The following is a 22,111-nucleotide window of genomic DNA, read 5'->3' as shown; positions in this document are numbered from 1 at the left end:
CTTCTATCCACTGAAAAATCATAGTGGGAAAGAATTAATTTTCCTTTCCCATGAAATTTGTGAAATGTACTATAAAGGAAGACTTATCACATACACAGAAAAAATATATGCCAGTTCTATAAGCACATAATCTCTGTGTACTGTATGTACTTATAGAAACATATTTTGAAGAAAGCTTGTATATGTGTAAAAAGAATTTCTTGTGGATGATGGTCAAGGAAATGAGATGAAACCAGATAACATTTTGGAGCTTTATCTACATTACCCTAGGAATATATTAACTTTGAAAACTACTTTAAATATTTTGACAAGAAGTTTAAAAGTACTTTCTGACTGTCATCTTTGGAATTGGTTTTGCTTGATCTTATAACAGTAGCATGGAATAGCATACTGAGAGCATAATTACTTTGTCTTTATTGTCTATGTTGTTTTCAGTAGTTATTTGACACTGGCAAAAGTGAACATTAAGCTATAATTTATATTTAATGTAAAAAAAGAAAACCACAACTTCAGCTTCCCTGAGGAACCTACAATAAAATATTGGTGAAAGATATATAGCTAGCACTACAAAAATTCAGAAATTGTTCCTTTAACAGATTTGTTTTCTTGTGTGAGTTTTAATTCAGTGACATTTTATGTCTCCCCTTGAAATTTATTTGATTGTTGTCATGTTCGCTGCCTTGTGTTTTTACATAAAGGTCTGAGATATGATCTTCAAAATGCAATGTTTAGATATTTTTTAAAGGAATATATACATATATTCTTTTACCAGAAAAAGAAGTGGATAAGACATTCTTTTTATGAGCAATTACTGCTATTCCTTTGTGGAGTTGCAGTATCAGTAGAAATGTGTGGAATTAGTAAACAAGAGTCTGCAAATATTGCAGAGATGAAAAGTTTATACTTTCTGAGCCAAATAGCCGCCTTATCAGCAGAACTCCTTTGGTATTCCATGGTTCCCTTCACACCCCAACAAACTTTGAATTTGACCAACTTGACATCAGATGTCTTATTTATATATTGTAATTCTTTTCATGCCATGAGCAGCATTTCCCCTCTGTGTGCTGGTCATTTCCTAAAGTAAACTCCTGAAGCCCATTATCACAGTGCAAAGCAAATGTCAGTGGTATGTTATACAAAACAAACACACTTCCAGCAATGGGACTCTTTTTCTGTTTTGCTTTATTGAGTGTGTGTTTTTTTTCATCCTAGCACATGCCGTACCTAGAAAAGTGTGCTTGAAGTGGCTTCGTTTCTTTTCAAGAGGGAAATAACTGAGGCTTATGAGGCCCCACTATAAGTTATCAGTTTACTGCGGCAAAACATACATGTAGGGAAGAATAAACAGACTTACTGTTGTTCTTAAACTGTGGGCTTCTGAGTTATTTACATAACTATTTCTCCCCAGTGCCAAAAAAAGCCCTGTACAAAATTTTGATCTGTGTTCCTTTGGTATTCTGATGCAGCTATAGCTCTTCTTTGGCTACTTTGTCCGTTGGACACAATCCCAACAGTCTTACTTCCCATCCATTTTTGATACTATTTCTACACTTATTACTCTGAATGGCAACAATTTTGAAGGATCTTCAAGGAACTTATGTTCAAATTCCTTATAAATTAGCTGCACTGTCAATTGAATATAGAATCATAGAATCATAGAATAGTGGAGTTGGAAGAGACCTCATGGGCCATCCAGTCCAACCCCCTGCTAAGAAGCAGGAAATCGCATTCAAAGCACCCCTGACAGATGGCCATCCAGCCTCTGTTTAAAAGCCTCCAAAGAAGGAGCCTCTACCACGGCCCGTGCGAAGTATGTGTTTTGCCTCTTACCGCTATAGTTCTTTAAAATAATCAGCAATCTTTATTAATTTTTTAAAAAACACACCAATTAACATCAGATGATATGTGACATGGTCCCTCCAAAGAGAGGAATATGATAGTACTTCATATTGAATTCTACCCCTTTGTAGTTCAGTCTGTCATTACTTCCTGAAATTAATGTGGGAGTCCAGGATATAAAGCCTTTCAGGTTTACTGCTTTCATATAAAATAAATGAGTACCATATTGCAAGAACTTTACTGCTATTCTTCTTTTCATTCCTTAAAAGTGCACATAAACCTTCTATCGAGATTTATAAAACGCTAAGCAAACTATTTATTTATTTACTACATTTATAGGGGACTCAGAGCGGCTTACAAATTAAATTTACATACAATATTATATTAGCGTAGTACAATACTGGTAATAAATTACTATATTGTACTGTATTAATATATTGTAATATTATTAGTAATATTACATGTAAAATATAATATATAATTAATATTATTATATTGTACTATTAGTATTATATCATATTACAATATAATATTATGAATATTATATGTATATACAATATGTTATAATTATTATATATATAAAACACACACACACACATATATATATACACACACACACACACATGTATATATATAACTAACAATATGGTAGTATAGGTATTACCTTTGGATTAACATAGCACACTCTACATTAGCTGCTTTTGAAAGTATTCAGAAACTCATCCAAAAAGATGCAACCAGGTTGTTAATTTGGGCTAGCTGTAGAAAGCAGACAATTCCCTTGTTGCAACTGCTGCAATAACTTCAAGTCCATTTCCATAAACAGCTCAAAGTGCTTGTTATAACCTATAACATCTCAGGTCCAGATCAGTTGAGGTACCATATTCTCTTTGATGAATCTTTATTTTGGGATCTTCTTAAAGGAATTTTCTCTCAATCCCACCAGAGACATCTGATGGAACATGGGAAAGGACTTTCTCAGTAATTGCTCCTAAGCTCTAGAACTCCCTTCCTAGAGGTGCTAGATTGGAAAACTCCTGGCTACCATATTTCAGGAAGCAGATGAAGATTTTTATATATATCAGCAAACCTTTCAGGACTAGTTGTCTAGAAGTAATAAGTCTTGCATAGTGTGCTGGATTTTCTTTTTGCTGTTTTTTTTTAAATTGCTGGTTTTAGAAGGTTCCAATTCTTTGATAGTTTAACTATATTTTAACTTTTTAAGTGAGGTCTTTAGCATCCATGTGTCTGTTTTTTAGTCTGTTGAAATAGAAGCTAGAAGAATATCACACCCATGGTTAACATTTGATTTTCATTTTAAGAGTAATAATAATACATATAAGAGTGAATGTATGAGTAGAATGTAAGCATCATACATTGAGAAAATGAAGATTGCCATTCCTTGAAGGAGACACGTGACAGTAATCATGTCCTGATAGCACAAGGAAAAGGGGGTGGTGAGAAATGGACAGGGGAAGTCCTCATTTTTCTCAACAAGTAATCTGGACCAACCTGCAGGTTGGTACCAACAGTTTGAAAAGATAGTGAATGAAATATGGAGCAAAAGACTTAAGCTTGCTCCCCTAAAATGACTATCTGATGCAAAGGAACAAGATGACAACAACCCCCATTTCTTGTATATAATTCAACTATTTTGGTTCTTCAGTATGGTTGTCTCTGCTCCAGTTTGGGATTCAGCAAACCGAGTTGGGGATTCAAATATGGCAAAGAGCTTCGTCCTGTATCTAGCATCAGCCATCAAAGATAGCTGATTCTACCTAATTGTAGGGAGAATATTCTATTAATACTCTATTAAATATTAAATTCTATGTTGTTGAAATGGCCCGAATCATCTAGCTCTCTGTTTTTTGTTTCAGAGACAATCTAAAGTAGAAGATATACCTTAGTAGTCTTACTTTCTCTTTAAACATTTGATTGGTATTAGGTGAAAAATGTGGCTAGTGGAAACAGATCTTTTGGCAGCAAGAAGTTATATATAGTGCAGGAAACTATATATAGTGTTGTTTCAGAAGTGTTACTGTTTTATGTCATGCCTCACTAAAAAAGCTATATATTTTACCACCAAGAAAGTATACTTCATCTTTAGGAGAGTAAAAGTAGCCTTAGAGTGAGTCTCAAATTTCATATCTAGAATAGAAATAATCCTCAAGGGTTGTCTATTAGGTAGATATATTAGATCTCTATGCTGTTAGCAATACTGAACAAGTAAAGCTCTGTAGTGGTTATGCTCTGACTTCCCTTATTCCTTGTGTGATAATTGTTCATTTTTCCCAATGGAAGTAATGCATATCAAACTGAGGAGTCTAGCCACTGGTATAAACTGAGCTAGACTAATGAAGGTATTTGTTTTGTTCTAATCCCCTTGGTTGCCACATTTCCCTTTCCACTTTTTCTTTATTGGCCTGTTTTGGATGTGTGTGCATAAGAGCAATTGAACCATTGAAGTTTTGCAATTGGGGATTTTATTTCTTACAGCGCCGAGAAGTGGCTAACCTGTAGTAACTGAGGATTCTCAATATGCTTATCCATGTGTATGGAGATTTAGAGCTACTTCTGTTTGTAGTCACATAAAGTTACTTCAAATGACTTTAGATCTGGAATCTTGTTTTACATACTAGATACAGCTTTTTCTCTCACCAAACTTCTTCGGCTAAAGAGAGCTGTGATTTTTCACAGTCCTGGATCTCAGAACAAACCAACTACAATCATCATGATGTATGACTGTATGGAGAATGGGAAATGGGAAGCTGTCAGGGATTAGGAAGTTTCAGCAAGATGAATCCTGGAGGTTACAGGACAGCTTCCTCCACATATGCCCAAATGTTTTGTTCTTAAAATTGTCCCATCATATCTCAGAAGTCTTGTGAGACAGTTTGTGCACCTCCTGTACAAAGAATGGTTTGTGCCCAATATTATTGGGGGGTTTAAAGTATTTGTGTGTACACTATGTTGATCCTACACAGTTGCATATTTCTGATTGCAGTCTTAGTCACTGGTAGTGACTGTATGTGCTGTTCAGAATGGAGACACGTTTTGCCCTAAGAATGTCTACTTATGCCATGCTTTTGCTTCCTTCCTTTGGGAAACACACAGCACTAGCCATGACCCTGTCTGTTTGGTTACTGCATAGGTTTCACATGAGGTTTTGGTGAAGCTGCTATAGAAGTCATGGTTTAGACCACATAATTTCAATAAGCAATTAAAAAGTATATTTCAGCTTGCAAATCAACATATATGACCTGCTTTGAAATATAAATTGGGCAAGGCAATTTTAAATATCAAATATTGCACTCATTCATCAACACATATGCCTTATACTGATTTGTAATGATGCATAACTTTGTGAATATAAAAAAGAATGAGGTTTATTGAGGAAAGAATGTTTTATTAATATATTTTGACATCTTAATATTTATAGCAAGGAACAAAGAAAATCTCTTTGTTTTTCTCTCTATTTAAAAGTCTAGGGATTCCATCAAGCTGAATGATCTGAAGTCAGAAGTGTCACCAAGGATCTCAGCTGAAGATTTGATTGACCTATGTGACCTGTCAGGACCCAGCCACTTCAAGACCCCAACCAAGAAAACAAAATCCAGCAAGCCAAAGTTGCTTATTGTTGACATCCGTAACAGTGAGGAGTATCCTTCCAAAGAGGGTTTTACTGGATGGGCCTTGTGGTCTCTATGATTTTCTGTTTCCATAAAATTGAATAAGTCTTAACTTACTTATTTTTCTGCCATTTTCTCTTTTAGATACAAGTACTACAGTGATAGAAAGAAATGTAAACTGTGTTGATATGAACAACTTCAGATGGGGACACATAACTATATGCACATCTATACAAATTGATTTTTAAAATCCTGCACGTAGAAAATTGGCCATCCACCTGAGACTGACTTTTCTATGTGCAGAAAAAAAATATTCTCCTGAACCCCCTGCCTGCAGAGAATTTGACATTCACCGGCTGAAGTAGAACATGGTCCTAAAAACATGAAAAAAATTAATAGCGTTTTCAAGAGGACTTGATCCAAACTAATTCCTCATTATCAAAAACCAGCAGTCTCTTGTTTAAGAGGAACCTGTCATGTTTCAGTCTGCCCACTCCCTTTTTTCAAATATGGGACAACATTTTTGAGATATAACAAGGCCTACATTTACTGAGGGATCAGGATTTTGTAATAGTGTAACACCTCCAATAAGTAGTGAAGTAATAATACAGTTGTGATTACTTGGCTAGGCTTTCTCCAAAGATGAGAAAGAAGGCAAGAAGTATGGATTGTGAAGAGTTGCTGATTGTTTGGAGTTTTAAACTGCGCCCAAGTGAAAATGGGTATAAGTTGCATGGTTTTGTAGAAATTCCCATACAAAGTAGTATGGCAGAAAATAATAGTTCAGAGCAAACCAGGACAGATTCTTGATAAGATTTCCAGTGTCCATCAGACCAAGCCATCCAGGTGTTTTGGACTTCAACTCCCACAATTCCTAATAGCCTACCAATTATTAGAAACTGTGGGAGTTGAAGTCGAAAACCTGGAGGGCCAAAGGTTGCCCATGCCTGCATCAGACTCTTAAATGCTAGCCAGTGGTTAAAGATATTGGCAGTAGTAGTTCAAAAATATCTGGAGGTATCTTTATACCTGGGTTTGCATCTCCTGATACCAGAGCTGGGGGATCTATGGCCATCCAAGTATTTGTGAATTCTTCTTCCTGTTCAGGCAATAGGGTCCAGCATGGCCTGGGATAGTCTGTGTTAACGCATGACTGGCTGGTCTTTGCCTGATTTAAGAAGCAAGCTGCATTGCTAACAGATATAAAAGTACAGCAAGTGATATAGACTGTGTTCATTTTTCAATAATATCTTCTCCCCAGTGAATGGTCTTTTTATAGTAACTTAAAATTTGTCTCCTCCATATATTAGATCAATGTTTCATTCTGTGAGTGATATTGTTAGAAAGTAACTCAATAATTTTAGCATGTTTGTTTATTATTTATATTGATTATAATAGTATTTGAAGCATTTCCAAAAGTGGCTACAGTTTGAAACCAACAACACAATTTAATAGCAGTCATATACGGATAAGCACAGAAAGTAACATTGTTAACCAAAGTATGATGGAAATAGTTAAAATGATAACACAACAATGCAAGGATACTCCTATTAAGATATGTGATAGAAAACAAACTTGGACAAGGAGTAGGCAAGATCAGGCATATGCAGAAAATACAGAAATGTCTCTAGTTGCCAAAGATGGAAGATACTTTTGGCAATAGCTGCATTCTCCTAAGGAGCCCTTTTTTATTTAATTGGATTAAGTTGCATGAGAATTTATATGACATTCAAGTGAATGGGCTTTTCTAGATCAAGTTTTAGCTCTTGGCTCCCTAAGGAGCCCAGGTGGTGAAGTGTGTTAAAGCACTGAGCTGCTGAAATTGCAGGTTCCCAGGTTCAAATCCCGGGAGCGGAATGAGCACCCGCTGTTAGCTCCAGCTTCTGCCAACCTAGCAATTAAAAAACATGCCAATGTGAGTAGATCAATAGGTACCGCTCCAGTGGGAAGGTAAAGGCGCTCCATGCAGTCATGCCGGCCACATGAGGTGTCTACGGACAACGCCGGCTCTTCGGCTTAGAAATGGAGATGAGCACCAACCCCCAGAGTCAGACATGACTGGACTTAACGTCAGGGCAAACCTTTACCTTTACCTTTTATCATCGCTAAATATTGGCTCAGGACTCATTCGAAATCTATAGAATTGACTGACATCTGTCTCCAAAACTACAAGTGATCTGTGTCATTATTTTCTTATCAGCGTAAACATTGGAAATTATTCTTAAATGTCCAGGAACCCTAAAAATTAACAGCTATCTACATCAATCTTTGAGGATACCTTTAATATTTAAATAACTAATATTTAAATATTTTTAAGATAGAATTTTATTCATATATAGACACATCTATAAAACAGACCTGTTAGAGCTTGAAAAAATGCAAAACCTCAACATGCTATGCTGTCTAAAACAAAAAGTGATTAAAGAAACAAGTATAATTATTTTTTCTGTATGTTTATTAATTTCATGCACCATTGGAGGCTTTCAGTCAATCAGAGGCTTCATTGTCTAAAGCGTTCGATTCATCACTATTCAGTCATTTGAGGCTTTTTGTCCTGAAACACATTAATATTTTAAAGCTTGATTCATTCATCTTTTACTTTCATTTTTCATGACAGTTTCCATGTAAAACTATTTACAAGCTAAGGAGATACTGATGTATAGTCTGGTGTCACACTAAAGTGTAAGGTCTAGTGACTTTTCTTTCTCCAAGAAATTTTGTAAGGAAAAAAAGTAAAAAAGTAAAAATAACATCTAGTGATGCTTTGCAATTCAACGGTAACTAGGAAATACTTGGTTCTGGGAGTGTTTCAATCCTTTAATGAAAACCTTAGCAAACCTGTCATCCTTTAAGACCTTGAATAAATGTCTAGTTCTTATAATCATATCAGCAGTAGAATGGTTAAGATGGTCATTTAAGATTAGAAAGAATACAAAGGATTATGTAAGTGTTCATAGTTATAACTAAGGCAGCTCATTTAATTAAAAATACCTTTATTCCTTCTTATTAACGTTACGTCATTCAGGCAGAGGTCATAAAGAGCTCTTTTTTACAGTTTCTGTGCCATACTGTAATACTTATAATCAAGTCATAATAAGAGTTATTGATTTGTATGTTTTACAGCACAAGAAATTGTTCTTTCATGTTAGAGGAAATTAGTGAACGATTTCCGATGGTAGTTTGTGTGTGTGTGTAAAAGAACGTGAATGTGCACAAACATGTGTGCACACAACTTAAGATGCACAAGCCCTTATATTTCCCACAGTGTACTTTTGACTGTCATCCAAATGGAATTGTTCACATGAATTATTTCAAAAGAAATAATTGGTAGCATTACTTTTAGATTAGCTTTAAGCCTTTCAGAAGTGATTCATACAAGATCCTAAAATCTATCTTAGCTTCACAGCAGCTTCAGTGAAACGTAACAACTTGATTCTGGGCAAGACGTTTCTTGAACGCCTCTTTATGTACACCGGATGAGACAACCCAATTTCATAGAAAAGAGCTATTTGATAGTGGAATACGCTGCCCCAAAGTGTGGTGGAGTCTCCTTCTCTGGAGGTTTGTAAATAGAGGCTGAATGGCCATCTATCAGGAGTAATCTGATAGTGTATTCTTGCATTGCAGAATAAGGTTGGACTTGATGGCTCTTGAGGTCTTCTAACTCTATTATTCTATGAGCTTTATCCTTCAGAACCTCATTTAACTGGGTATGGTGTACTGATGTACCTCAAAATTGATATTGAAATTCATGTCCTTGAATAGTAAAAACAAATATGCTTTTTTCAGTATGCTTTTTTCATTTATTGTATTTATCTGTGAAGAATCATCCCCATGCTCACAGCAAAACCAGCTAAAGGTTTGGAAAAGCCAATTTTAATAGGCATATAGTTATTGACAATACAGTCATAGATCAACGAACAAAGCCTCTGAAAAGGAGGTTCTTTTTACAAAGTCTTTTTATGCCTACCCATCTCATCCTTCCTCCTCATCCTCTCTCTAGTTGGATACTTTTCTGGCAACATCAGTACTAGGAAGATAGTGAATACGGCTGAAGAAAAATAGACTTTTGGCAGCAAGGTGATGTAAATGGAAGGGAGATTTTTACGGTGTCTTATCAGAATGTGGGAGGGAGACATCTTCAGTGTTTCCTATTGTGCAAGAAACCTATCATGTATCACACTACGATGGTGCGAAATGTGCCTTTTCCTACATTCCAATTACTTTCCTTAACTGGTCCTCTTCTTGCCCAGTTTTAATCGAGGGCATATATCGGGCAGCATCAATATCCCATTTGGATCAGCATTCACTGCTGAAGGAGAGCTCATCCAGTGTCCGGCTACTTCTATGCTTCAGAGTTTTAAAGGGAGAGTAGTGGTGATTGTTGGACACGTAGCAAAGAATGCCGCATCGGTAAGTGCATGTGGTGTCATACATCTTGTTCAGGACAGTAACAATCAGGAGGTAGCACAGGGCTCTGTCATCTTCTGGACAAAGCATGAAAGCAGAACACATTGCATTGTGGAAAACTAAAGATGTGCAACCCAAAGCTTGGGAATGTATCTTTAACTTTGGACTTTTCCAAGTTCTAATATAATCCCAAAGCCCATTTTTAATTGTGATGAACAGAGAATATAATTAGAAATGGTTAAAGGCATTGCTATTAAAAAGAAAACCACAAATAAATAAGATAACACATGATGATCCTTCTCTTCTGAGCAATAAGCCTTCAAATGTCGGCTGAAACAAATATAGCTATATCTGCCTACGGATAACAGTGATGTTTTCAGTCTAACCTTTTTAGGAAATGAGTTCCAGAGCCTATAGCAGCCAACAAGAAGTCAATTTTATGTTCCAACTAGGTGTATCTCTGATGTTGGAGGGACAGAGATAAATGTCTCCCCATAAGATCTCAACACATATGCAAGGAGTATGATTCTGCAGATAACCAGGCCCAGTAATAGTCTCTGGAATACATAGATGAGGTCTGGTAGAATATTTTCTGCTGTTGAAATATTTGTACAAAATACAATGTGTGCACATCCATAACAGATCCACCACACACAGAGCTGCAGCCCTGGAAAGCTGTTAAAATGCTGATTTATATAAACCAGCTCCATTATGGACACTGAAGACTATACTAAAGTTGATGTTAGTAGTAATACGTTGGAGAGATTGGCTGCTGCTTTTTTTTCTTCTTCTTCTTTGAAACACACAGAGCAGAATATTCAACTGGCATCATTTTTAATTTTTTCTTGTGGTTATTTTAATGCATTCTTATTAACCCTATATTGATTACTCCTGTTTTTAATTGTGTAGCATTAGTGTTTTATGAGATATTGTAAACTGCTCTGGAAATGTTTAATTGAGGCTTAGCATAATTTTTTAAGTAAGTATGTCTTAAATAGATCAACAGCAATAACACTCAGCAATATGAGTAGGACTAACTTGTTTCAGTGGTCGTGAAGGTTTTATTGATTTCTCAGGGTGGTTTCAACATTGGCATTCAAATATTGTCTGGCACGATTTGTATTTAGGTACCTACTTAAAACTACAGAATGTTTAGACTTATTTTGCTATTCTCTAAAAGCACATGGTTTTTTATAGCTATCAAACAGCCAGTTTATGATGGTGAGCAGTGTCTCCAATCTCCTTTTTCTTTCCTGTATGCTCTCTAGTTAGGACACTGCATTTACTAGGACAATTGAATTGGATACGTTCCATAATGATAAAAGCAGTACAGAACAGCCTGATGCGTGTGTGTGGACGGTTATCAAGAGAATGTCTTTTGAAGTAGTTAAACAACTTTCACAATATCAAAAACACAAGGAAAGCTCGGCCTTTGAGACTGCCGAAATTGATATGGTGGACAGCCAGTTTTTTAGAACTGGCTATACTACTGACTATAGCAATTATAAGACTTCATCCATCTATGTATAAATAAACCCATTATAACTCACCATTGATTTGGCTGACTAGGGCTAATAGGTTACAGGTGCCCCAAACCTGGAATACATGTTCATTTAATTGTATTTACAAAGCAAGCTTATTCTGAAACCTTGCCACCTTTTAATAAGTGTAGTGCACGTGAGGACACAATGTAACCTGAAATGAATGACACCTGACTTAAAAACAGTACATATGAAAGGAATCTTGAAGTCTTAGTAGAACACAAGCTGAACTTGAAGCAAAAGTGGGATGCAGCAGCTTCTAGGCTGCATCAATAGGAGTATAATGTCAAAATCGAGAAAAGTCATAGTCCAACTCTATTCTGCTTTGGTCAGATCTCACCTAGAATACTATGTCCCATTCTGGGTAGCACAATTTAAGAAGGATATTGACAAGCTAGAGCATGTCCAGAGGGTGACCAAAGTGGTCAAAGATCTGGAAGTCAAACCATATAAGAGCATCTTAGAGAGCTGGGTATGTTCAGCTTGGAGAAAAAAAAGGATGAGAGGAGACATGTTTAAATATTTGAAATGATGTCACATTGAGGAGAGGGCAAGATTGTTTTCTGCTGCTCTGGACACAGAGCAATGGATTCAAATTGCAGGAAAAAAGATTCCACCTAAACATTAGGAAGAACTTCCTGACTGTAAGAGCTGTTCAGCAGTGGAGAATGCTGCCTCTGCATGTGCCGGAGTCCCTATCCCTGAAAGTGTTTAAGCAGAAGCTGGATGGCCATCTTTTGGGGGTGCTTTGGATGTGTGTTCCTGAATGGCAGGAGGCTGGACTGGATGGCCCATGTGGTCTCTTCAAACTCCATGATTCTATGAAAATGATATCATTGTTTTTCTGTGAAACAGAAGCAATCCTCTTAATGTGAAAGAAAAAGATCTGGCATAACTTTTATTAACTTCATTAACCTGTTGACAGCAATAACATTCCCTTCTCAGTTACTCTGGGGGAAAAACATTTTCTTGGCCATAATTTTGGAAACTTGGGCCAGAAAAGGTGATTATGACACTAAATGAACTTTTTACCCTATTGTGTTTTTATAGCTGTCCATGGTTATGGGCGAGCGAACTCTGTATCATCACACCAAATTATTTTGACTTGTGAAAGTCACTGAAATGTTACTGTCTCATTGTCTGAAAGGTATTCAAAATATTCCATGCGTGCAACTGTACCATAATGGACAATGCGAAATTAGCCAGAAGAAAGATAGCCAGTCATCTCCAGACAAAAAGTCAGTTCATGATTTCGTGTGAGATTTCATTGACTTCTTGCAAAGCAGTAAGCAGTGTGACACATTCTTGGCCTGAGAAAGTGTCTCTTCCCCTTAGGAAACTGACATGTTTCCAAACGTTCATGGTGACCCTTCCATGTGGGAACTGTTCCTCTGGCTGACAGCGAAAGAAAATATCTTAGTTCACAGCACCAGGAAACTAGTGTTGGAACACATTTTCAACACAGTCACTTGAATTACTGATTACAGTAGATGCAGGCTAATCTGGAAATCACACTCTGGGATGCAGGCAACTTTCTCAACAGGAATGTTAACCTCAGAAAGCTGAGATTAGAAAGAGATGAATACCAGACCCCAAAGACAGCTTAACTCTGCCCCATGGGGCCATCGTTTTCTGCTCAAAAGGTTTTCCAAAATTGTTCTTTATCTCTGGAATCAAGAAGTGGGGTGGTATTTTATTACCGTCCTGTGCCTTGCCACAGGTGCTTTTCATTTGAAAATGCCAATCAAATGTTTGTTCTACTGTGCTTTTACTGTTTAGTGGCAAGTGACTATATTTTGGCAAAAGTTAGCCCCCTTCCACCTCTAAAGCAAACAGAAATATTGAAAGAGAAGCACCCATAAATCATTCCATTTTCAAGAAGATTTGGGTCTTTATTGTCAGATTCCTTTTTACACATTTGCAATTGGATGTCTTTCTTTGATTTAGAAATGATGTAATATTTTTGTCATAATTTTGATGTACATTTCACATAGAGATCATTGTTTGTGCCAGATGATAAGAAGGAAGCAGGTACTAATGTTGCACTCACATATATATAACATTTGTCCTTCTGATAACAAGTGATCTTTTGTTTGATTTAGAAAAAGACCCTGTAAATTCACTAGCTGGAACACAGAATATTACATGCACACATCATTTCTTGTAGCAATTTCTAGGCAGTCTTTGGACTTTTTCCACTTCAGACAGCTGGAAAAAATGTTTAATAATTCCTTTTATAATTTTATTTAGAAATAATGGATGTGGGTTATAATGTGAATTAAATATAAGATGATTGATATAGGAAAGCTGTATCTTGATGCAGGCTGAGCATGGTAGCCTTATTTCTTATATTTTCCATCTGCCTAGATTAATGGGATCTTTAAACTTCTTGTGTGTTAGACTCTCGTACCTATCATTTCTACTTGAAATTATGGAGTGGAATGTGTACATTCCTTACTAGCTGAGTATGTAAGGAATTTTCCCTTGATCTTGGGTGAACAGAAATGTGTTTTTGACCTACTCCATAAAGTTCCATAGCACTTTATCCTATCTCTGCTCTGATATTTCAGGGGTGGTTTTATTCTAAGCAATAAATCACAGTTTAAAAAAACCTTTGGGATTATTCTATGTTTACTTGTCAGTGGAGCTTTGCTGTCCAACATTTTTGAACAGTCTTATGTAAAATAATCATCACCGTAATCATTATCTTAACAAGCTATCCTTAGACTCCCAGTTTCAGTTGGACTTCAATGCCAATTATCCTTTATTTTGGACCATGATAGCTGTGGACATTTGTTCTTTCTCCATGACCAAAGGATTACCTATCAGAATAGGAAATACAACGTTTAAAGTTATTCAATTGGAATAAGGTTTTATAATGTTTTAATGGGAAAAATCCAGCAAGTACCTCCTACTTTCAGCTCTTTTCAGCGAACTTTTGAGAATTTCAAAGATAGGATTTAATGATGGTACAATAAGGAGAGATGTGTTGATTTCATTCTGAACTGTTTGCATGAAGATTATATCTCACCAGCATACAGTATGCATTATTACTGAGTTAATTAATGTAAAAAGTAATTAAACCCTAAGGCCAAATGCATGCTATATATGCATGTTGTGTCCATGCATTTTTACCAGCCCTCTTTCAAGATCTTTTGTTTTTATGGCTGTACACTTGTCTGCATGAGAAATTAAACATAAGGACTTGGCTTTAGTCCATTAACTGCTGAACAGGATTTTTTCTCTCTCTTAATGGAATCTCAATTGTATACAAACTGAGAGCATGATGTGTGTAATATACTAACACACTTGAAAGATGTGGGGTTTTGCTGCTGTCGGTGGTCTGGCATAAACATAATCTGGCAAATCACCTTTCAAGGAACATGAAGGCTGACAGTCGAACTGTAAACAAGGGATTTTAGCTTCTGATACATGAGTATAATATAAATAGTCAGAGCTGAGCTATAAATTCACAGCCAGACAAGTATATTTAAGGCAAGAAGTTTTGGAATGATTTTGTGCTGCCATACTCTTATAAACTTTATTTTTGCTCAGTTTGAAGTGTGCATGTGTGTGAATTAAACTACTGTTTTCATCTGATGGATGAAACAATAAGAGAAGGATGACAAAAATAATTCATTTGTAATGTTTGTTCATTTTACTCTCATTTTTTCTTTGTTTTATTTTTTTTCTATGTTGCACTCACATTCATCTTTCTATTACACCATGGGCAACCTACACACACACTGTAAATAAATAGATACTTTCTTATCTAAGAATATTTTCAGAAATAATATCTTGGAGGTATAGTAGTTGGTAATGGGAGGTTCATGGCGTGGAGAAACTATCAAACTAAACATGCAAGTAGTTAACATCATCAAATACACAATAACTTTGAAAGCCTCTGTCTTCAGTAGAATTGAAATACTGACTGGAAAAAATAATCTTAAAATATATATATCTTTGTATAATGAGCCTCTAAAATTCAAATCGATAAAATTATCACTAGTCACAATCATTTTATATCTATATCATTCTTTCAACATTTTTCATTTTTCCAATTTATGGTGAAACTGAGAGCACATTTTTCCAAAGCTGATTTCATGGCATACCCCCATTGCAAAAGAACCTTTCAGAAATCCTTGTAAATATTTGCAGTGGCTGTTCTTTCTCTTTCCCTCAAGCCATATACATACCAAAAGTAACCTTTAACCTTTTTCTTTTTTTAAAAAAGGCTTGCTGTAACTGTCATAGATTGTGGCTTTGTGGATAAGAAATCAGGCAACACTAGAAAACATCTTAGCTGAGTTCCGATTTTAGTCTCTGCATGTTAATTACATGTTTCTGTTGATGTTTAACTTGCCAAAAATATTAAGATAATACTGGTGACTGTAATTTAGTATCATGGGTAAAAAGTAAATAAAAAATACAGCCTTTGGCACAACTCTGTATTTTTCATTCCCAAAAGTAACTAAGCTTAAGTACATGTAGCTGAAATAAGCACGTTTTTCCTCCCTTGTTTATTGTTCTCTCAACTTCCTTTCTGCTTTTGTTTTCCCTGTGATAACTTTTAAGTTGTTAAAACACTTGGAGCCGATTAGGTGTTCTTCTGTATAAACTGTAATGTGTGTTGTATGTGTTGTATAATTAATATCTGCTGTATGATCAGTTCAAATTCATTCCATCAGCATTTAATTTTGAAACAGAATTTCAAAGCGTTTGAACCTTTTCTCCCCAGTCCCTAACAAACATGACTAGTGGGGGGTTCTGGAAGTTCTGATCCAAAAGTAATTTTTTCCAGACTTTACTTTCAAGAATGCCTTAGTTCAAAGTAATGTCATATTCACTAAATAACTGGCATGCATGCTGTAATAAATGTCTGCTTGTTCATTCATTGGATTTACACACTGCTGCTGCACATAGGATGCAGGTGATTTCCTAAACAGAAGACAGATCATTTTGTGAAATTTGATATGTCAAATAGTACCTTACCTATCTATTTTGGTGCAATTGCATAATACACTAGATGAAACACAGAATTGTGGTTGCATTTGGGCTGGGATAAAGTTGATTGATATTTTACATTCTTCCTCTTTTGTTTTATCCAATGCTTTCCCTGGTTAGAAGGAGGTATGCATATGTCTTTGTGTTTTATTTTAGCTGTCTTCTTTTTCTATCAGTAAATGTCTTCCCAAATTTTATTTACAAGACCCCCTACTTCAATGCCACTTTTCCTACTCTGTCCCTTTTCAGTTTAAGCCATTTGGTATCTCTTTAGCATCCTTTGCTGCCCCAGACCACCCAGCTAGCAAACTAGAAACAATTCATCCAAATCACTGTTATTTCTCTACTATTTTAGACGTCGTCATAGATCCTCTCCAGCTGCGTTGCTATGGCTCTCCCTGCATGACAATAGTAATAGCCTCTCAGTCCTATCAAGAAGTTTAAAGGGGCCATTTGTCAAAAGTTTAAATGAAAGTCTTGTTTTACTATGTTGTGATGACTTAGGCATTGCAACAGAACAAGGCGGCACAAGATTTAAAGCTTTTGAGTTAGAAGTGAATATTGCAACAAGCAAAATGTTGCTTTTTGGATAAATGGAATTCAGAGCCATAGTTGTACAATATTTTCTGAAGTACAATGCAGAGTGGGTGTTGGCATTTCACGTGAAGGTTATTAATAAGCACTTATCTCTTTTTCTCTCTGTTTCTGGGGGGAGAAATCTTCATCTACCGAAATGCAGCGACTTGGCAGCAGCTTCCTAGTGATGCCCCTACTATTTCATGACATTAGTACTGTAACTACATGGGGATATGGATTGCTACAGAAATATTTTCAATAAATGTACCATATTACTTACTGTCCTATCACATTGGTAATTAGGTAAAATGATATACTCAAATGTTATTTACTTATTTAGCACCCTCTGTGTGTGTGATGTTATACAGAGAGCAAGAGCTCCCTTCCTTCCTGAAGGAGTTTTTCTGTTTTGTGCCATAAAATCACCTTTGACTTAATGGTGACCCTATCAATGAGTAACCTGCAGGAGCCCCCAACAACAACAGCTTTGCTCAAATCTTAGAAACCCAAGGTTATGGCTTCCTCCATTGAATCAATCCACCTGCAATGTGCTCTTGCTGTTATGTCTCTAATGCAACACTGGAAGAATGGGAAGAAATTAATGGCTGAAAAAATGATTTTATTTTTAATTATAGATGCTTCAGGATACATTATGCTGAGATATGAGGATTCATGGTTTTTGTCAAAAATTTTGTGGCAAAGACAAGAGGTGGCTTCATGTAGATGTTTTTGGAAACAGCTCCCAGCAAGGGAGAAGGAGATGCCCAATAATGATGGAACTAGAGGACCGAGGGTCACGGACAAGATACATTAGGACAGAAAAATCGAGAAACAATATTTTTAAGATGATCATAGCAAGCTATGAGAGTAGGAACAAGGAATCCAACAATAGACAGGAAAAGGTATAGTTTAGCCACACCAGTAAGAATGAGAAGTTCTGGAGATAGGAAAGCATAAATATGAAGGCAAAGTTTGTAGAGTTTTTCCCAAAGAGAAGAGAAGAATGTTCCTTGCCCATACATATTGGCCTCCTTCTGTATAAGACTATAAAGGCTGGATGGCCATATGTCGGGGGTGCTTTGAATGCGATTTCCTGCTTCTTAGCTGGACTGGATGGCCCATGAGGTCTCTTCCAACTCTACTATTCTAGTTGTCTCACTAGTCAGGATCTTCCTCTCCAGCTTGTATTAATTTGGCACCAACTTGGATGGGGAGACATGCACATTCTTGTTTGACCTTGGTATTCATTAAAATTGTTCATGTAAGACTTAAACATTCTTTATAGACAATGACATTACAAAATAGTGTTACTGTCTGTACAGATAAAATGAAGCTAGATCATGTACTAAACTTCTATCTTCAACATGAAAAACATAAGACGGGTTTGTGTAGGTTCACAAAACTTACTGACTAGAAAAAAAATGAATATTTCAAGTTGTACATCCAAATCCCCATTTTATCTGTGAATATTGTGTATGTCTTCAAGTTGCTTGTCATCTCAGTTCAACCCTATAAGTTTTACTTAGGCAAGGAATACTCAGAGCTGAAGAACAGAGGAGAATGACTGTTTACATTTTCAGAAGAGAAAATATTGATAAACCATGGTTGAAATCATAATGGTAACTAGCAGTGCCAACATCACCCTACACTTCTATGCACTGTGGCTTGCAGTAGTTACAATCTCAGTTCAGAAAATGTATCTACTTGGTTAGGTATTGCCCATCAAATATTTTTTCACAGTCATATTCCCAAGTTGCACCTGATCTCCCCCCCCCCCCCCCACACCCACACACAAACACACACACTTTGGGGGGAGGGAGACAAAGATTAAAACTGGCACCTTCTGCCCACAATGCATGCTCCCTGCCACCTAGCTATATCTTGTTCCCAACATAATAAGAACTTGATAGCCCATGTTTAATGCAGAAAGATAAGTGAAATAATAGTGGAGTAGAGCCTCTACCATTCTGTTTACCTGTAATGCCAAATGGAATCAAGTTTTAAGAAAACTGAGCTGCTAACTTTCCTTTTCATATTGAGAAAATTTTGTACACATTTCAGCTTGTGCATGATCCCAGAAAAGATTACAAATCTGAGTCGGTTTTGCTTTTTCTTGTTGTTGTCATTTGCATACAAAGAATTGCTAATAAAGATGTAATCTTTATAACACACATGAACTTCAGTTTCCAAATGTAGAGATAATAAAAGATATAATGGATCTAGTTTAGTTGTTTGTTTAACAGAGCTTAAAATAGCCATAAAAAACTTTATCAGCAAATCCCTCAACCACTTTGCAGAACCACTATTTTCTTTATATTTTCTCCAATATAAGATTTAAAATATATGTGCATATATTGATTTCATGTAATTTTCTGACTGAATCTTTCTGCTTCAGTTTGCAGCTCATCTAGTGAAAATCAAATATCCAAGGGTCTGCATTTTGGATGGAGGCATAAACAAAATCAAGCCAACTGGTCTGCTGACAGTTCCTTCTCCACAAATATGAGCCAGAAACTTGAAGTCTGTATTAATTATATGAGAAAACCGATAAGGGCATTATAGTACTTGCATTATGATTTCTGCAGAATGGTTTTGCAGGGGGGAAAGGTTCCATTTCACTCAATGAACATGAACTTTGGTAAGGTGTCATCCCATCAAGACTTTTGCCACTTCACTTTACATCACCCATCTAGCAATAAACCAGTGAAGTTGAGCAGATTTTATACTTTGTATATATTCTGTTCAAATTAATCAGTTTGAAATTTCATGAACTATTTCAGTGGTAAGATGTTACAGAGTGAACAAAATAATGGGATGTAATTGTGCCATGAAGAAAAACAGAAGTGCAAATGTCTCAATCAAATAATTGATTTACATTATTGATTGATTGATTTAGAGCTTGACACTTTTTTGCTTTGTTGGGTTTTTTTAAAGGCAAAGTGCTTCAAGCAATATTCAACTATTTAGTGGAAATAGCAAACATCTAGAGTTTATTTCATATGAAGGATGAGTGAAGAATTAATATCTTGTTCTCTTATAATGTACAGATTGCAACACCTTTGCAACTTAGAAGATGTGGATGAAATGTATATCCTGTGCACTTAAGTAACTGATTAAAAGGCTAGGATTTTGTATTGTGAATGGTAATGTAATTAAAATGCCCTTTTGCAAACTAATGCTCCTATAGAGTATCTGTGGTTAACAAGTTTAGAGACCTATTGAAACAAACATGTAGATGGCTCAGAGTGTGGGAGCAATTTGGTCCTGCTAAATGTCCACTGCTTAAGTTAAAAGTAAAGCTTACATTAAAAATAGTGCATGGAGTATTTTGTCAACAGAACTGGAGTCTAGTTTAACATTCCTCTTCCCCCATTTTTAGAAATGCTTTTCCAAAGTGTATAGGTTACCCACATGCCAAATATTGTAAAGATTTTAAAAAATGTATCAAATGGGTTTAGGTTTTTGGATCATCATATGCTCATTACCTAACCAATAGAACACTCAGTAGCTCATCATGCTTATAACCTTATTGCATTCAAATGAAAACAAACTAAATTCTCCCTTTATCTAATCCAATGGTTCTCAACTTGTGTGTCCCCAGATGTTTTGGCCTTCAACTCCAAGAAATCCTAACAGCTGGTAAACTGGTTGGGATTTCTTGGAGTTGTAGGCCAAAACACCTGGGGACCCACAAGTTGAGAACCACTGATCTAATCCCTTCTTCCAAAGCAATATAGAGAAATGACGGAGAATGGAAGGTGAGGAGAGCAGCTAAAAGGAAGTACATAGCTCCTATGAAAACCAGCTAGAACCCCAATAGTTTGGTGCCAAAAAATTGCTCCTTGGCTTAAGGTTTGCCCCTAGTCATAATGAAATAGACCCCTGAAATCAATGAGATTGTCAGTCATGGGTGATTTAAATCCCATTGATTTCAATAGCTTACTCTAAGTGTAACTAAATCTATGTATTGGCAACCGAACCAGAATTTTAGGAAAACGGCATGTGAAAGCAGTTGGATATCTTATCATGATCATGATTATATTGCATAATTCACCTTTAATTTTTTGTGGACAAAAATATTGAAAAAGATAAGGTTGGTTCCTAGAATTGCAGTGCATTTTTCAACACTGTGTATTTGTTGCCTGGTATCCATTCAGTTTTTTTTATCTTAGTTCCTAAAAAGCTCAAGCGTAGAGATGGATATGCAGTGGGTGGAGAGATAGACAGAGTGCTGGGAGTCCCTTTTACCCTCTAGGTATTCTGAAGCGTGTTTCATCAGCTGTCAAGGACAAGTTTTTTGTTCTGAATATGTATTTACCTGGCATTACCACAGTAAGCTGATTCCAGTGTGAGTCATAGCTCCACCTTTTCTCATGCACCACTTCAGGGAGAAATTTTATCTTGTTTCTGGATTTTGAACATAACTCTGGCGCCAGGGAGCACAAAAGTAGTACAATAAATCTTTCTTCTGAAGGTAATTGTGAATATTAACTACAATAACAAATCCTTCAGTATCCAGGGGGATATAGGAACACACGTTATTGTAGAGCCCAAAGAATTTGCGAAGGTTCAGCTTACTCACCTCCATATAAACTACCCTTGATTTGGTTAGTTCCCACCCTTTAAAATACCTTTTGTTAATCCTTAGTCTTTAATTAACCCAGTCATTTTTCTGGCACTTGTGAGACATCTGTAGTTTTTCAAAAAACTAGCTGTTGAATGATATGGTAGAGTACTGGATGCCACCAAGAACTGCATAATAATCAAGGTAAGGCAGATGTTTTTCATGAAAGAAAGTGAATCTGGGCCAGCCCTAATCCCTATAACTAGAGGTGAGGAACTGGTCAACCAGTAACATCTAGAAGAGAGGGCTATGCAATCCTTGTCCATTATCTAAACCATTGGTTTTTAAGCTATCTGATATGGAGCTCAACAGATTTTCTCCTGACCCCCATATCTGCCAGGGATTGCCATAATATTTGTGACCATAGATGACAGCTGTTTCTTGTTTTACTGGAAACTCACCACAGTCTGACATCCATGAATTTTGAGCAGCATTGCTCTAAGCCACCCCTTTTCAAGCTTGAGCCTGCAGATTTTGAACTACCACTA

At 36.2% G+C, this 22,111-nt stretch overlaps 1 protein-coding gene across 3 annotated transcripts in view; it reads left to right on the top strand.

Annotated features, from left to right (window-relative positions):
* Positions 1-20,175, top strand: part of tbck (TBC1 domain containing kinase) — a 114,791-nt gene extending 94,616 nt beyond the window's left edge. For all 3 annotated transcript variants that reach the window (XM_003226388.4, XM_062982622.1, XM_062982621.1), the window contains exons 24-26: positions 5,323-5,498; positions 9,722-9,881; positions 19,395-20,175. In XM_003226388.4, coding sequence (XP_003226436.2) covers positions 5,323-5,498; positions 9,722-9,881; positions 19,395-19,505 — 447 coding nt within the window. In that variant the 3' untranslated portion in view covers positions 19,506-20,175. The remainder of the gene's footprint in view (positions 1-5,322; positions 5,499-9,721; positions 9,882-19,394) is intronic.
* Positions 20,176-22,111: the final 1,936 nt, after the last annotated feature.

Source organism: Anolis carolinensis, chromosome 5 (assembly GCF_035594765.1).
Source record: "Anolis carolinensis isolate JA03-04 chromosome 5, rAnoCar3.1.pri, whole genome shotgun sequence".
Taxonomy (NCBI): Eukaryota; Metazoa; Chordata; class Lepidosauria; order Squamata; family Dactyloidae; genus Anolis; species Anolis carolinensis.
The sequence above is the reverse complement of the archived record's forward strand: the minus strand, read 5'-3'. Positions and strand labels throughout refer to the sequence as shown.